General features: G+C 58.5%; 1 protein-coding gene across 2 annotated transcripts in view; it reads left to right on the top strand.

The window, feature by feature from the left end:
• The window catches only part of LMX1B (LIM homeobox transcription factor 1 beta), an 87,099-nt gene extending 70,793 nt beyond the window's left edge, over nt 1–16,306 (top strand). Inside the window, exons 3-8 of one of the 2 annotated variants that reach the window (XM_086323479.1) lie at nt 7,196–7,428; nt 9,552–9,733; nt 9,901–9,978; nt 10,112–10,178; nt 12,385–12,528; nt 12,835–16,306. In XM_086323479.1, the coding sequence (XP_086179605.1) occupies nt 7,196–7,428; nt 9,552–9,733; nt 9,901–9,978; nt 10,112–10,178; nt 12,385–12,528; nt 12,835–12,992 (862 nt within the window). In that variant the 3' untranslated portion in view covers nt 12,993–16,306. Of the gene's footprint in view, nt 1–7,195; nt 7,429–9,551; nt 9,734–9,900; nt 9,979–10,111; nt 10,179–12,384; nt 12,550–12,834 lie in introns of both variants that reach the window. The other variant, XM_086323480.1, reaches the window with a different exon arrangement.
• The last annotated feature ends 521 nt before the right edge of the window (nt 16,307–16,827 follow it).

Here is a 16,827-nt window from a genome sequence, read left to right as displayed (position 1 = left end):
TTGGGCCTGAAGAGGCCCTAAGGCAGTGGTCTCTGACCTTTTTGGCAGCAGAAACCGGTTTCATGGAAGACAGATCTTCCGCAGATTGAGGCAGGGGTTGGCGGGGGGAGGTCTCAGGATGACTAAAGTGCTCTACATGTATTGTGTGCTTTATTTGTAGTATTACTACATCAGCTCCACCTGAGATCATCAGGCACTAGATCCCGGAGGCTGGGGACCCCTGCTGTAAGGGAAACCAGGTTCAAAAGCTGCCTGATCCCCAGTGTGACCCTGGGTGAGGATCTCATAGAAGCACATACCTCAAGGAGAACTCAGACCCAACCATGTGATAGGGGCTTCAGACTGAAGTTGAAGGGCAGAAGAGGTTCCAGAGCTGCCTTGGGCACCACATGAGACATAGACTGGGGAGAGAGAGGGGGCACACACCTCCTGAGACACCCCCTAGGCTTAGCCCTCTCACATCACCAGGTAATGGAGGGATTAACACCCCCATTTTACAGAAGAGGAAACTGAGGCTCAAAGATGGAACGTAAATGACTCAAGGCCACATAACTGGTGTTGGAGTCATGGGAATCCACACCTCTGAGGACAAGGCTGAGGATTGGGGGTGAGGGGTTAAAAGGACCCTTGAATGAGCAGGAGAAGGATGAGACACAGGACAGAGGGTCCAGTTGGCCCAGCTTGAGTCAGGTGTCCAGGCCTGGCCCAGTCACTTGAAGGTCAGAGAAGTCATTTTATACCAATAGGGCTCTCCCTGTGTACCATGCGTGAAGGTGCCATGCAGCGTAGGAGGTGTTACTGCAAGACTCCCAGCCTAACGGGAGGCACGTGGAGAACTTTGTTAATAAAAAATTGGGACACTGAACTCCACGGTGTGTGGTTGTGAAGGGGGCACACGAGGGCAAGTTCAACTTCTCTTGTTAGCTGGTAGTGTTCTCAGACTCCCCCAAAAGCAGAGTGTCCAATATTCTCTTGTCCTTCTGTTATTCCCTTGAAATGACTGCCCATTTCATTTCTCCCAGGGTTATTCATTCATTCGATAAATAGTCACTAACCACCAACTCAATGCCAGAGCAAAGGGTAGGGGATTGAATTAATTCCTTCTTTCTAAGACAGTGGGGAGTTCAGACACACAGATATCTGGATCTGGAGGCATCAGGGAAGGCTTCAGAGAGGAGGTGATGCTTTGAATTGTGTCTTGAAGGCTGAAGATAAGTTCAACAAGAAAAAAAGGGAAGGGTTTGAGAAAACAGGTCGTAGAGTCAGATGGAATTTTAGGTGCTAAGGAGGCCAGAAGGGACTTGGGTTCAGGGAACAATGAGAAGCGTGGCAGCTAGAGCAGAGCGCCGAAGGCCAGGTGTGGCAGGGTAGAGTGGGGCCTTGAATGCCATGGTTAGATCTTTGCACTTCTCCTAAAACTGTGTTGGGAGCTCTTGGACTGAGAACCCAGTGAAGAGCTACATAAACTGTAAAGTGCAGTGACACAAGTCCGGGAATGGCCACACGGTGAGGAGGCAGAGGAGAGTGAACTGTGCTGGAAAGGCTTGGATAGACGATGACAGTGATCGTGATCTGCACTCTTCAAGCCTTTCTCTGCCCAGCTGTGACCCCACTGGACAAATGGGGTCACTGAGGCTCAGAGAGGAGAAGGGACTTGTGTGGGATTCCAGTGTGAGGAAATGACAGAACCAGGATTCCTAGCCTAGTACATGCTGTGTGGCCTCCAAGAGCTGGGGATGAAGACCCATGAGGAGAGGCTGGAGGGGCCCTGGGACATTAGGAAACCAGTTTTATGAGAGGTAAAAGAATCACCTGTGTTGCATGCATCTCTGCAGGTATCAGTGGTTTGAAAGTGTTCGTCGCTCAGTTGTGTCTGATTCTTTGTGACTCTAGGGACCATAGCCTGTCAGGCTCCTCTGTCCATGAGATTCTCTAGGCAAGAATATTGAAGTGGGTTGTCGTTCCCTTCTCCAGGGGATCTTCCTGACCCAGGGATCAAACCCCAGTCTCCTGCATTGCAGGCAGATTCTTTACCGTCTAAGCCATCTCAATGGTTTAAGAGAAATTAACAAATCAGATTTGTAACCTGTGTTCACATGCTCCCGAAAAAAAATGGTTTTTTGAGTTTTGTTTATTAGCTTTATGACTTTAATACATTGAAAATTAAACAAATAAACCCATGAAAGCTCAGAGGAGATGGAGATGTGTTGTCCTAGCCTGGGACACTTTAAGGGAAGGATATCCTGAAAAGAGGAATTTCTTACTCTGCAATTACAGATGATCCTGGGGGAAGGGGGTGTATTTGCTGCAGGGGGAGATATTCAGTTTGGTTCAAGGAAAACCCACCCAGCCACCTTGCCTGGACAATCTCATGGACAGAAAAGCCTGGAGGGCTACAGTCTATATGGTAGCACAGGGTCAGACACAACTGAAGCGACTTAGCATACACACGTGCACACACCCAGCCACACCTACTAGGTGCTGGGCTTATGTCAAGTGATAAAAACTTGGAGTGTTCCGAGCCTTGAGGGCAGACAGACATGGGCATGGCAAAGGGCCAGGGTAATTGATGAACGGAAACATTTGGATACACAGAGCAAAGAGGGAGTATATGGCAATGCTGCCATGTGACTTTGAACCTGCCCTCTGCACCTTCCTGTGCTCATCTGTGAAACAGAGATGGAAACAGTGTCTTCCTTTTAGGGTTCTGTGAAGACTTAACGGGGTGATGCAGCTAGATGTTAATTCAGATCAATGATACTAATGAGACAGCCAGAGAATGAGCCAGGAGCGCTCTCTCCAGCCTCCAGACAGAAGCTGGAAGGATGGATCCAGAGCCCAGGATGGAGATGAGAGGGAGCATGGTTAGCATCTGTGTCAGGAAGCCTGTGCCCAGGAACTCCTGGGAGATCCCAGCAAGGATAATCCAGGAGAGCATGTTGGACTCGCACAGAACAGGAGAAAGGCAGACACCAGCAGTTGTGAAATGCCTTTTAATGCCAGCAGAGGGCTGAGAACTTTACATGGGTTTAGCCCTCCCAGCAACCCCATGGGTGGGTACCATCATTCCCATTTTACAGATGAAGAAACTGAGGCTCAAAGAGGTTAAAGTGTCTTGACTAAAGTCACACAGGGAAAAGTTATGGAGACAGGAGGGAACACCAAGCTGCCCGGTTCAGCACCCGCACCTCCCCACACAGGTCCCCTCCCAGGGGACCCTGTCTCTACAGGGCAGGTGGGTGGGGCTCCCACAGACCAGCTTGCCCTGCCTCACAGGCTAAACGGCACTCTATTGGCTGGTTCAGCAGTCATTCAGCAAACATTCACTACTCACCTTTAGTGTGTGTGGGGACTTGGGCTCAGTGCTTAAGACACAGGTGGCCCTGGGAAGGTGTACCTGGAAATACATAAAGTGTGTCTGCAACTGGAAAGGAGGAGGGGGCTTTGGGAGGAAGGGATGCCCAAGCTAAATCCTTCCAAATTAGCAGGTGTTTGCCAGGCAAAGGTTGGGAGTGGGGGGAATGGCCTTCTCGGTTGTGGGGACAGCGTGTGGAAAGGATAGGTGCTTTATGTGGAAAACGGGGAAGAGGGTTGTGTGGGTTGGTAGCAAGTGATGTGGCCACAAGTTTTTCACGAGTCTTTGTCTAGCTTTGGAGCTTCTGGATTGGGGAAGGGGCCAGGGCAGGCAGATTGGCACCAAGAGGGCACAACCGTTAGAGGGGAAGCCACAGGTAACTCTGCCTTGGCCAGAGCTTCGGAGCCACCCCACAGCGCCCTCCATCCCTGACCCCAGGACCTGCTGCATCCAGGTTTCCCAGCCCCAGTGTGAGAAGCAGAAGCACACCCATCTGGAGCCCCCAGCCCAGTGCTCTTACAGAGGAGGGAAGTGAGTGAGGTTCAGACTCGCCCAAGGTCCCAGAGCTGGGAGGGACGGAGAGCGAGTCCAGGGCTCCAAACCCAGGGCCCTTGTTGCTTTCCCGGGCCCTCATGCCAGGCTTTGGGGCGGGAGGGGAAGGGAGGCGGGGAGGCACCAAGCTTTTCAGCCCTAGCCATTCTGCATCTCCAGTCAATATTTGCAACTTCCAGGCAGTGTTCACAGAGAGGCTTCCCCAGCCCCCGCTTCACTCCCTTTGTGCTCACAGCTTTAACCTGACAACTCAGTGCATTTTCACACTGAGAACCCAGCAGCATTGTTGAGCCCATTATACAGATAAGCGAGCTTAGAGGGAAGAAATTACTTACAAGCCAGCAAGCGGCAGAAACAGGCATTGAACCTGAGTCCATCTGATTCCATTGCCACCCGCCTCTGCTTGGGGCTGCTTCTCAATGGCTGGTTCCACCGGTCCTGTGTGGTGGGAGGGATTCAGGGAGGGAGTAGGGGCTCACAGAAAGGAGGGGCTCCCACTGGAGCCTGAGCCCCTTCCACACACGCTGTTTGTAGCTCTCACCCTGGCGTGGTAGACAAAGGCAGCCCCATAATTGGGAGCAAGTATTTCATGCATCCCCCCCGATGTTTTATTGGGTGGAAAGATGCTTGGAGACCAAACGGATGGCCCATTCTGTTTATAAAGTGTGCACGGTTTGTTTTATTTCCCGAGTTTTTGCAATCTAGATAACAGATGATGCCCCGAGTGGCTGGCGCTGCCTCCGTAATGGCGGCACCGAGCCTTTGGAGAAGTATTAATAATAGATTGTGTTGATGAGTTTGGAGAAAGTAGCAATCGACCCCCTGCTGCCAAGGCATTAGCGCGGCTGTTCTGAACGAAGCCTGCATGGTGGCAGCGCCTGCAAATGCAGGTCACCCCCCACCACCGCCGCCACCCCCTCCCCTAGACTCAGAGGGCTTCTTCTCTGGGAACCACCAAAGGCGTGCCAACCTGGCCCGGGGCCCCAGCCCTGCCAGGTGGACCCAGAGATGCCCCAGCACTTATCTGCCCATGGGCCACAGGGACCAGGCTGCAGCCCTTCATGGGGCCTCTAGGTCAGGAGGTGGAGCGTGGGGAGGAGGACAGACAGGCAGTGAGAGGGGCAAGGCAGAAGTGTCCCCCATGTCAGCAGCAGGTTCTGCGAACCTGGCTTCTTCCCTAGCCCCTTGGCAGAACTGGAGGGCCAGCCCGGTTCCTAGGGGCCTCTGCTTAGGGCGCCATGGGCAGTTGGGTGGGTTGCACCCTGAACAAAGGTCTCCAGCCAGAGGGCCAAATTGGAGCTGACTTCGGCTCACACTCCCCTGGTGAAGCCCTGTGCTGTGTGGGCCAGTAGGGTCCTGCCTGCCTGAGCCAAGCCTTTACTTTCAGACTTTGCAGACACTGAGGCCTCCTGGTGGATCAGGTGGACCTCCGTGGAACTAGGAGCTGACAGGGTCACGTGCCATCACTCTGATGCGGGACTCATTCATTGAGTTAAATGCTCAGTCCCCTTGAGTCCTGACAACAGCAGCCTTTGAGGAAAGTCCTGTTGACATCCCTGTTGCACAGTAGAGGGAACTAAGGCCTGAGGTGAGCATAGAGGAGGCCACCTCCCCCAGACTGGGGCATCAAAGAAGGCTTCCCAGAGGAGGTGGTGTTGGAGTTGGGCATTGCAGGATGAGTAGGAGCCTGCTGGATAGACTAGAGGTGGCTGGCAGGGGTTGCTGGGGCCTCCCCAGTTTGAGTGCCCTGGCCAGTGCCAGGGCAGCAGGCAGAGCTGGGATTGGCCTTGCCCACTGTGTCCCACCCGCTCACCGTGGGTGGTGTGGATGGCAGCCCCGGGAAGGGAGGCAGGCCGAGAGCCTTGCGTTTATGGCCGTTTCTGTTCCAGAACAGATTAGTAGAGAATTGCAGCTGTAATCTGTGCCTGTGATGGCGGGCCATAAAGAGGGATGGGATGCGCGCAGTGCTCCCAAGGTGGCACCCGCAGACGTGGCCCGGGGACGCGGGGAATGAAAAATGGTTTTAATTCCCTCCCAGCAGCAATAATTTGATTCTTCATAAATTTTTCCATCAAAGTGTTGTTGAGGCTGAGTTCCCACAGAGCAGGGCACGTGACAGGGATGGGGAGCCGAGAGGAGCGGTCAGTAGGTGCAGGCCAGGGCAGGGCCCTGCTCAGACCCTTGTGCTCACTCACCAGAGTTGCGAAGACCCACCCACCCCACCCCAAGCATTGTCTCCCGAGATGAAAGATGGATCCTCTTTGTCACGGAGGGACAGTATCAGACCCCGGACATTTACTCCCCACGTGACCCTGAGCACATGCCTGCCTCCCAGCACCTCAGTTTTCTTATCTCTAAAATGGGATTAATATTTCCTGCCTCGTAGGGTTGTTGCAAGGATGAAATGCACTTCTGTACACAGAGTGCTTGGAAGAGCGGCTGATACTGCACACGTGTTCTGTGACTATGTGTTCACGGGGGAGATTCCTAGGCTAAAATGAGAAATAAACAGGTGTGGCCGAGGCAAGGGCCAGAGGAAGAGCATGCCAGAGGGCCATGGTGATGGTGCCCTGGAGGGCTTCAGGCAGCAGCCTCCGGGAGTAGAGGGGTAAGAGGGGAGGCAGGACTGTGAAGGGCCTGAAGGCCAAACTCAGAAACTTGGAGGTTCTCCTGAGGGCACGAGGGAGCCGTGGATGAGTCTGGGGCAGGGAGGCAGCGTGATCACGTGTGTGCTTTGGACAGACCCCTCTGTTTCTCATCCTGGAGGGTGAATCAAGGGTTGGAGAGGCAGTAAACCAGCGAGGACGCTGGGGCAGCCCCTCCGGCAGGAGGGGAGGGAGCCAGGCTGGGTGATGGGTTGGGCAAGGATGGGGATCACTTGGATGTGGGGGAGAGGCAGGGCCAGGGAGGAGGAGCACAGATGCTGGAGGGCCGGGGGATGGGACCTATGGGGTGCCAGTCCTTCCGCTCAGGGCAGGGCCCACCTGGCTCTCAGGGAAGGTGGAGACTGGCCCTGCACTCTGCCCTCTAGTGGTCGCTGTGCCTCTGAGCAGGCAGGCTCTTGAGCTGACATCTCTGGGCAGCATGCCCAGTGCCCATCTTGGGGTCGTCAGGGGCCCTGCCAGCCAAGGGGTAGGGCTCCCACTGTCTGGCTCTGTGCCCAGGGAGGGCCTCTCCCACTTGGGCCGGGTGGCTCCGGGTGGCAGGAGGAAGAGGTGCTCTGTGGGCAGTGCCTCTGGGAGGGACCCCTGAGCCCAGCCAATATGCCCCGCCTCTGTGCACCCACAGGCTCTTTGCGGCCAAGTGCAGCGGCTGCATGGAGAAGATCGCCCCCACTGAGTTCGTGATGCGGGCGCTGGAGTGCGTGTACCACCTGGGCTGTTTCTGCTGCTGCGTGTGTGAACGGCAGCTACGCAAGGGCGACGAGTTTGTGCTCAAGGAGGGCCAGCTGCTGTGCAAGGGTGACTACGAGAAGGAGAAGGATCTGCTCAGCTCCGTGAGCCCCGACGAATCCGACTCCGGTGAGCTGCGGCTGGAGCCGGGTGTGGGGCTTGGCACCCATGCCGCAGAGGGTCGCCCTGCAGGAGAAACCCGCTTCTGACCCTGGGACCCGTACCCCACACAGACACTGCACCCACACCCACAGCCAGTGCACACATGCACGGAGGTGTTCACATGCGGGGTGCACACAGACACGTGTGCATGGCCCCACAGGCCCACAAACGCACCTGGACACGATCACGCACAGGGATAGGTGCATGTGGTTGTACGTGCACACACACAAGCACATAAGATGTGTGTGTGGATACCTATGCCCAGGAATGTAAAAACATGGACACGTGTCCACTAGACATGTGCTCACATGCCCAAGCACGCCAAAGCCCACACCCATGTAAACACACATGTGTACACATGCCCTAGCACACTCGTGCAGTAAGTCTGGCTACACGTTTATCCATGTGCTCACAGGTACTGTACTTGGCACACACATGAATGCATGCCCCCTGCTCTCTGGCCCAGCAGTCCCCCTTTCCCTTGCTGTGACCCCACCGCAGCCCCACCTCACAGGGGTCTCTCCCAGCATCGAGTCTACAGGCATCTTATATGACGCATCCTGTCTCCATCACGCCCCCCCAAGTCTTCAGCAGTGGGCGGACTGGGGTCCTCGGTAGTGGAGGGAAAGCCTCCATTTCCTGGGGTGAAGGCTCCTCTCCACCCTGCTCCAGCCTCCCAAAGACTGCCAGTTTGGAGCGCTCCTGGCAGGAGGGGCAGGGCCAACCAGGGACAAGTTCTTAAGGAGGAGAAAGTCAGGAAGCAGGCTGGCACCTGGTCATTCCTGGGGGCGGCACAGACAGCCTGGAGCAGGGGGCGTGGGGAAGAGGTGCCCTGGTCTGCCAGGCCCTTGTGGGGAACCTGGAGCCCATGGTCAGAGGACCTGCCCACACAAAGGAGCCGTGTCCCTGCCAGAGCCCTTGAAGGGGGGCATGAGCTGCCCATGCATCTGTCCCTCTGCCCACCCCTGGGCAGGGCACCATGGTGGCCAGGCTGCCTGGGCTCCTGAGGGAGAGCAGGGGCCAGCCAGATGCCATTGGCACATTCCTGCCAGGCCTAGGAAGGGGGTCTCAGAGGGAGGCCCTCCTCCGCAGGGACTCATGCTCGGAGGAAGATGGGCTGGGGGCAGCAGGAGGCATGGGGGTGGGGGAGGCTCTGCTGTCTGTTTGGGGCCCGCATCTCTGAGACCCATAACTCGGGCATGCAAGTGGGTGTGGGGTTGCTGGGTGAAGACGCATGCTTCTGCATTCAAGGGTGTGTGTGTGTGTGTGTCCAGACGTGTGCATGCCTGTATGTCCCTGCTTCAGAGCATGCACCTGTGTGTACGTGTGTGTGAGTGCATGTTTTGCTTGTCAATCCTTAGTCCCTGGAAGCTCCTTAGAGCCTCCTCTCTGGGCCCTGATGCCCGGCTGATGCTGGGCTAGTGCCATGGGAACTGGTTTTCCTGAAAGCCAGCATTTTGGGCTGGGGTCCCCCAGGGCCCGGAGGCCACAGGCCAAGGTGGGGCCCAGGCAGGTTGGGTCAGGGGAACCCCAGGGCCAGACTGAGCACAGCTGCCAGCTCCTCTCATCAGGAGGGCTGTGGGCCTGATGGCAGATCGGCTGCCTGTGAGCGTCAGCGTAGCTGTGCTCCCTTCCGTGTGCCAGCCACACATGTGTGTGCCATACGTGTGCACCTGCACATTTCTGCAGTGCCCGAACCTGTCCCCATGTGGGCCTGTCTCTCTGCCCTTCTGAACGCGAGTGCATCTGAGTGGGCAGCGTGTGTCCGTGCCTGCTCACCAGGGTGCCCTCCTCTGCCTGTCTGGTCAGCAGGGCAGGTCTGGTGGCTTCGGTTCAGGTCTCCCCAGGGGGCTGAGATAAGGGCGCGAGGACCGTTTGCTGAGGAAGGGAACACACCGGGCTGGGTGGGGCAGTGGGTGGACAGGAGGTGAGAGGTGAGACGAGGCGGGGCCTGTGGCCCAGGGAAGGGGGCAGTCTCTACCCTGAGGGCCCTGGGGAGTCGTGCTGGGTGATGGCAGGAGGTGACGGGACCCCAGCAGCAGCGGGTTCCTGAGGATACGGGCTGATCCGCTGCATCGCGTCCCCCACAGTGAAGAGCGAGGATGAGGATGGGGACATGAAGCCGGCCAAGGGACAGGGCAGCCAGAGCAAGGGCAGTGGGGACGACGGGAAGGACCCGCGGAGGCCTAAGCGGCCCCGGACCATCCTCACGACGCAGCAGCGCAGAGCCTTCAAGGCCTCCTTCGAGGTCTCCTCCAAGCCCTGCCGGAAGGTGAGGGGCGGCCGGGGTGGGGCGGGGGCTGACACCCCCACACCCGCTGCCTTTCCAGACTCCTGCGGGGACCTGGGCATCCCTGCACCTCCCCGCCCAACCCCCTGGACCTGCCACCTTCGGCGCCTGCCCACCCCCGGGCCTGACCCTTCTCCCTCTCTGGGCAGGTCCGAGAGACGCTGGCGGCGGAGACGGGCCTCAGCGTGCGTGTGGTCCAGGTCTGGTTTCAGAACCAAAGAGCAAAGGTGAGCACCGGCCACCAGCCACCCTGCTGGGCAAGGGAGAGGGTGGGCAGGCGGGAGACTGGGGGCCTGATGAGGGTGGGGCAGGAGTGCCTGGGGGCCGAGGCGGGGCTGGCATGCACCGTATCTCCTGCAGATGAAGAAGTTGGCACGGCGGCATCAGCAGCAACAGGAGCAGCAGAACTCCCAGCGGCTGGGCCAAGGTGAGCCAAGGGCCCAGCGCGGGGCTCAGTCTGTCACGAGACTCCCAGGAAATTTCTCCCGCCCCGGGGGTCAGATCTCAGGGAGCCAGTGCCTGGGAACCTGCTGAGATCCACGGACAGGCAGTGGGGACCACGGGACACAGGAGGAGGAGAAATGGCAGGGGAGGCAGCCCGGAGCGGGGACAGAATTTCCACATTCACCCTCTCTCTGTGCCAGGCACGGTCCTCACCATTCAACAGCTTCCGTCTCACTTAACTCACAGATCCCTAAGAGGAGGGGCATTGTTATCGCCCATCTCACAGATGAGGAGACTGAGGCTCAGAAGACTAAGGGACTTGCGGGGATCACTCAGCTAGTAAGGGGCAAAGCTAGGCTTTGGCCCTGAGTGTAGGGCTCCTGCGTACGTGCTCAGTTGCTCAGTCGTGTCTGACTCAGCAACTGCATGGACTGTAGCTCTCCAGACTCCTCTATCCATGGGATTCTCCAGACAAGAATACTGGAGTGGGTTGCCATGCCCTCCTCCAGGGGATCTTCCCAACCCAGGGATCGAACCTGAGTCTCTTACTGTCCCCTGCATTGGCAGGCAGTTTCTTCACCACTGGACCACCAGGGAAGTTCCTGTTGGGCTCCTAAACCTGTGCTTTTAACACGACCACACACCCTCTTGCCCATGTAGAATTCAGCAGAAGTCTCCAGAGAAATTTCCAGAGAAAGTCTTCAGGGTATTGAGAGTCCAGGGTGGACTAAGCTTTGCCCAAATGCTGTTTCCACGTCTTGGACTGGGGCTGGCCTCCCGGACCCCAGCGGGACCCCATTGGAGCCTTCTAGGCCTTGGAGGGGGGCCCAAGTGTTTCCCGAGACTGCTGGACTGGGGTGGGGGCTGCCGCTGTCCGCTCCCATGGGAGACGAGTGCCCTGAGGCAGATGCCAAGGCACTGATGGGCAGCTCAGGACTCTGAGGCCAGACCAGTGTCCCAGGTTGGACCCGGGGCTTCGGGCTGTGTGTGGCCTCAGAGCCCAGCTCTTCCTGTCCTGTCCCCTGCCCCCTCTCCTGAGACAGCCCAGCCTTCTGGGGCTGCTGCCATGGCCACGGGCATCTCAGCCCGCCCCTACGCTCTGTCTTGCTCTCCGGGGTTCCCAGCTGCCCCCTGGACACAGTCTCCCCAAGAACTTTCCAGGTCCCCTTGAGCTCATCATAGCCCACACTGTACTTCATGCCATTGTCCCCGGGCCACACGCATACAACACCCCCTGCTGCTCCCCAACGCCCCCCTCCACCCACCCAGTACCCACACCGGAAACCTGGGCGTCACCTCTGACCTGTCCTGTTCCACGAGCACTGCATCTGCTAAGTCACCCAGTCAGTCGGTGATTTCTTCTCCCAGGTCCCTCATGCCCCTCTCAGACTTTCCTGCATTTACCTTAATGGGGACCCAAGCCCCTCACCCCACCTGTCTCCTCTTGATGGGCCCTGCCTCTGTCCTCCACCCTCTCAGCCTTTCTCCACAGTCCCTCCACAGCCAAGACCCTCCACTGGCTTCCTACAGCCTCAGGGGACACCCTGCCCCCCACTCAGCTCGGGTCCCCAGGGAACCATCTCTCTCCCCAGGCATGACCTTCTCTTGCCCTCATGTCCAGCCCTGTGGACTGGGCTCCCTGCTCCCACCGGGCAGTTTCTCCCTTCTCTGCCTTTGCTACCCTTCAGCCTGGCATCCTGCCCCTGGCTAGGCTGGTTGAACTCTCTGCTGGTTCTTGAAGTTACATGGAGGTGGAAGGCCCCTTCCTCCAGGAAGCCCTCCTTCCCTGAGCCTTGCTGGCCCAGGTGCAGGCTCCACCTTGGTGCTGCGGGTGCAGGGCACTCAGTGCACCCCCATGTCATGAGTCATTACTGGCTGTTGCCGGAAGCCTCTGACTTTGGATAAACTAGTTCTTCTAGAGGCGCTGGAGTGTGTGTGTCTGGGGCAGGTTGGTGAAGTCAGGTCAGATATGGAGGCTCAGCGACCCTGGAAGCTCATGGGCAACCTCAGCAGGGGGAGGGGCTGGGAAGGAGGAGGTCAAAGGGACGGCAGCGGGCAGCCTGGACTGGGTAGTAGGGTGGGGGTCGTGTGGGATGGGAAGCCATGGGGGACTCCTGGGATACATCTGTGAGGTCCCCTCTAGGCCAGGACAGCCCCGGGCGGTTAGTGAGGGCGCCGTCTCTCCCCAGAGGTCCTGTCCAGTCGCATGGAGGGCATGATGGCCTCCTACACGCCGCTGGCCCCGCCACAGCAGCAGATCGTGGCCATGGAGCAGAGTCCCTACGGCAGCAGCGACCCCTTCCAGCAGGGCCTCACGCCACCCCAAATGCCAGGTGACCACATGAACCCCTATGGTAAGCTGCCCCACCCCTCATGGCCCAGCACCGCCCCTGCCCCCCCAGCCTGACCTGGCAGGCCCTTCCAAATCAGCCCACCTGCCTCCTCCTGTCAGGAAGGGGGTACCCTGGAAACCCCCACCCGCAGCCCCCCAAACCCCCGCCAGCTGGCAGTCATCCTTTCCCTCCCTTACCTCCAGCCACACGGCCTGTAGGGCCAGTGGGGCCCCCAGAAGCCCCCTGCCTGGAACCCCCGGTGCTGACGCCCACCCCCTCTGCCTGCCGCCCCTCCCCCACTTCCAGGCAACGACTCCATCTTCCACGACATCGACAGCGATACCTCCTTAACCAGCCTCAGCGACTGCTTCCTCGGCTCCTCGGACGTGGGCTCCCTGCAGGCCCGCGTGGGGAACCCCATCGACAGGCTCTACTCCATGCAGAGTTCCTACTTTGCCTCCTGAGAGCCAGCCGGGCGGCACGGACGCTTGGGCAAGGGTCCTGGAGGGGAGGACTGCTGGCCACAGATGCTGCCTCACCACCCCCAGCCCCCCCGCCCGCACAGACTCTGCAGACAGCCATACGGTGCCCTCCCCTCGGCCAACCGGGCCTGGCTAACGTGCCCACCGGGCACAGCCAGACAGGCAGATGGGCGGAGCCTGGGCAGGGACTGTGTCCTGCCCCCAGAGACCGTGTCACCCCCAGGGACCCAGAACTCTCGACAGCCACTCACCTCCCAGCCCCACCTTGGCCTCCATCGCCTCCCTCCCCCTCCCAGTCTCTTTTATGGGAAGCTTAAATTCTCTCTATTTTTTTAAACGTCCCCTCTGTGTCCAGGCCACCTCCATGGTGCAGGCCTAGATCAAGGCAGGCCCCCCGCCGCCGTGCATGCCCCAGACGATGGCGTGAGAAGCCTGTGTACCCTGTGCCCTGCACTGTGCCCACCTCCTCCCACCTCTGGGGCAGGCCCACCAGCCTAGGATCACCCTTTCTACCTGGAGCCTGGGGCGGGAGTGGGGATGAGCCTGGCAGGTGGGCCAAGCCCACCACAGCTCTCCCCTGGGGAAGGGGGCGTCACGGGGGCGCCAGGGGCGGGAAGGTTGAGCCCAGGCGGACTCAAAGGGATGGAGACATACATGCATACACACACGCTTCAAGGCACACCCATGCGGATGTGCACACGGGTACCTAGACACGCTGAGAGAGACGGAGAGGCCCCTGCGGGTCAGCCCTGCCCCGTCAGGAAGGGGAAGGAGGCCAGACGGGGACAGGGGAGCCCCTCTGACAGCAATAGGAGGGGCGAGAGGAAGGGCAGAGGAGGTGAGCTCAGAGCACATGGATGCAGATGTAGCTTCGCCTCCGCCAGGATGGGGCTGCCTGGGCAGTCAGAGGCCCCAGAACCAGGCAGAATCAGGCCACATGGCGGAGCCTCCAGGTGGGAAGGCGTCTCGGAAGCACCCCTTGGCACTCCATCTGATGCTGGGCTCTCACCCAAACTGCTGCTGCCTCTCCTTGCACACCTCCAGTGACGAGGAGCTCACTACTTCATGGGGCCCCAAGTTCAGCTGCCTTTTCTGCTGATCTCACCTCTGTCCCTTTTCAGCCTTTGTCCTCGCTTCTTAAAGCCAGGCTTTTCCAGCTTCCTTTTAAAAGCCCTTCCTTTTCCAGCTCTTCCTTTTAAAATTGGACCTCCCCCGCCCCCACCCCCACCCCCCCAGGCTGGCTCCAGCTTTCCGTCTAAACGTGTAGAACAGATATAACCCAGTGTGCCCACTGTCATCAGCCAGCCTGGCCCTTCTGGGCTTTTCTTCTTCCACAAACTTCCACAGAGTCTCAGTCGTCCCGCGTCCTCCTGCAGCCTCAGCCAGCCCAGGTTCTGTGCCATCTCTTGGTCCTGGGTCTCCACTGGTCCCTTAAAGCAGCCACTCTGTCCTTTGGAGGGTTGGTCCCCTCTCTCCTCTTGGGCCCATATAGTCAAGTCACGCTGGGGGCACTTGGAGCAGGTCTGGGGTAGATGCTCCCTGCCCAGTAGACCTGGCCCTTCTCTCCCAGACTCTTTATGTTGAAAGAAACCTCAGGAATGGATCAACTAGTCTGCCCGTTATTGCGCGGCTGGAAAACTGGGCCAGGAGAGGGGCAGGGACAGGCCTCTCAGCTAGTCAGGAAGAGAGCCGGAGCACAGAAAAGGGGCACCACGCCAGCTCCTCATCCTCTGTGCCTGGTGAACGGCCTCCGGGTTGGGGGACATGACTCCTCTTAGTAGACTTGCCCCCCCCCCCGGGCCTCATAAACCCCAAGTCCAACCTGCGCTCTGCCTCTGCCATGACACTGCCCCCTGCCAGGAGCTGGTACAGGGCACACATGCTGATGAACTGCAGGTTGTCAAAGCCAGAGGGTCCTCAGCTCCCTGTGCCAGAGACACCCCGTCAGCTGGTTTAGGTTAACTCCTTCGTGCTACTGCGGCTTCCCCCAGGCTCTGATAACCACGCTGCCCAACCCTGGGCTGGGTGTCGGGACACAGCTAAGCAAGATGTAGGGCCCCGTTTGAGGACCTCTCTCCTGGGAGGAGAGACATACACATTCTGTCCCAAGCCTTTCCAGACATTGTTGGGGACCCATTTCTCAGATGAGGAACCTGAGGCTCAGAGAAGGCTGCCCAGCAGAAGCACACGGGACCAGTCAGGCTTGCTGGGGTTGGGGTGAGTTGAGATGACTGGGTTCTGTCCACTTCATGTAGGAAAGCAGAGCCTTGACCTGGGGCGGGGGAGGTGAGTGGCCAGGACCACCCCCACCCCTGCTGTGATGTGGGACCACCATCACATGGTGCCTGGGTGGGAAGCCAGGGGAGGGGGACGTGACAGACTATTCTCTGGAGGAAGAGGGAGAAAGTGAGGGGTTGGGGGGGGGAAGTGTCAGAGGAAAGTGGAGTTCTGCTTCCCTTTCGGAAAGCTGAGGCTCAGAGGGAGGAAGGGAGCTGCCCCTGGTAACACAGGGAGTGTTACCACCTCCGCTGTGGAGCCCTCCAGGGAGGCCACACAGAGGGACACTGGTTCTAAAGGTCAGACCACGGGCCCAGCAGAGCCTATAGAGAAGTGGCCAGTGCCAGTGGGCTGGGCGTCTCGGGAGGCTTCCTGGAGGCGGTGACGTGGGGAGTCCACCATGTCCAGATGAGCAGGCCCTGGCAGTGAGGTTCGGGGGAAGGAGAATTGGCTGACCTCTGCCCGGCCCAAGCCTGAACTCTGGGCACCACCTGGGGTGAGACTCTCACCTCCCGTCTTTGAGAACCTGCAGCTCTGGGGCTCACTCTGCCCTGCGGGCAAGGGGGAGGGCCATGCTCACAGACGCGCACACAGCCACACACACAGCCACACACACACGAAGGCCCACAGACCCACATTCACAGACACGCCGCCTGGGGGCTGGGGAAGCAGAAGGGACCCTCGAACCTTTGGCCCTTGGACGGCGCCACTGCCTGTGGGCCTCTCTGCCATGGCTGCCCCACCGGGGTCCCACGGGAGCCCAGCCCAGCCAGGTGTGGGGCCCCGGCCGCCGGCCATTCCTGTTCTTGTACAGACTCTCACTGTCCACCCGCCATCCCCAGACACATTTTATTTAATAACTTGTCATTGTTAAATTATTTATTAGCGTTTACCACATCACCACCCCCACCCTGCCCTCCACTCTCACCTTCTGCCTCTTCCCATGAAAGCAGAAAATGGAAACAACAGAAAAAGACGAGACATCAGTATATTTGTAAATAAACCAACCTGTACACGCCTGTGGTGCCTCTCCTTGGGGGGAGGGGCTGTGCAGGGCCTGAGCCAGTCCTGCCTGAGATGCCAGCAGATTTCTCAGTGGGCGCCAGGGTCAGCAGGTCAGGAAGGGAGAGCCTGGGGTCCCTGGTCTTGCCCAACACATTCCCTTGTTCCATCCTATAATCGTCACCTCCCCATCCTCATCCTGTCCCAACCCCGACCCATCACCATCCTTGAAACAAATGCCTCCCTCCCGTTTCAATCATCCCTTTCCCCAACACACTCAACCAAGCACTACAGGGGGCCCTTAAGTGCCAGCCACTAGGCTGAGAACTGGGATTGGTCTCTGCCTCACGGAGGTAGACAGTGTGATGTGAGCTCAGCCTTGTTTCAGGGGTACCCAACCTCATCTGGAAGGACGGAGCATCATGGAAGGCTTCCTGGAAGAATCTGCATATTAAGCTGAGATGGGAAGTTAGCTGGTGCAGGGGGACTGGGTGAGGAGGAGGAGGAGTGTCTGCAAGTTCTTGAAGCTTATGCAAAC

Source organism: Bos grunniens, chromosome 11 (genome assembly GCF_055505025.1).
Source record: "Bos grunniens cultivar Pamir isolate PY7600 chromosome 11, Bosgru_T2T1.0, whole genome shotgun sequence".
In the NCBI taxonomy this organism is placed as follows: domain Eukaryota; kingdom Metazoa; phylum Chordata; class Mammalia; order Artiodactyla; family Bovidae; genus Bos; species Bos grunniens.
The sequence above is the reverse complement of the archived record's forward strand: the minus strand, read 5'-3'. Positions and strand labels throughout refer to the sequence as shown.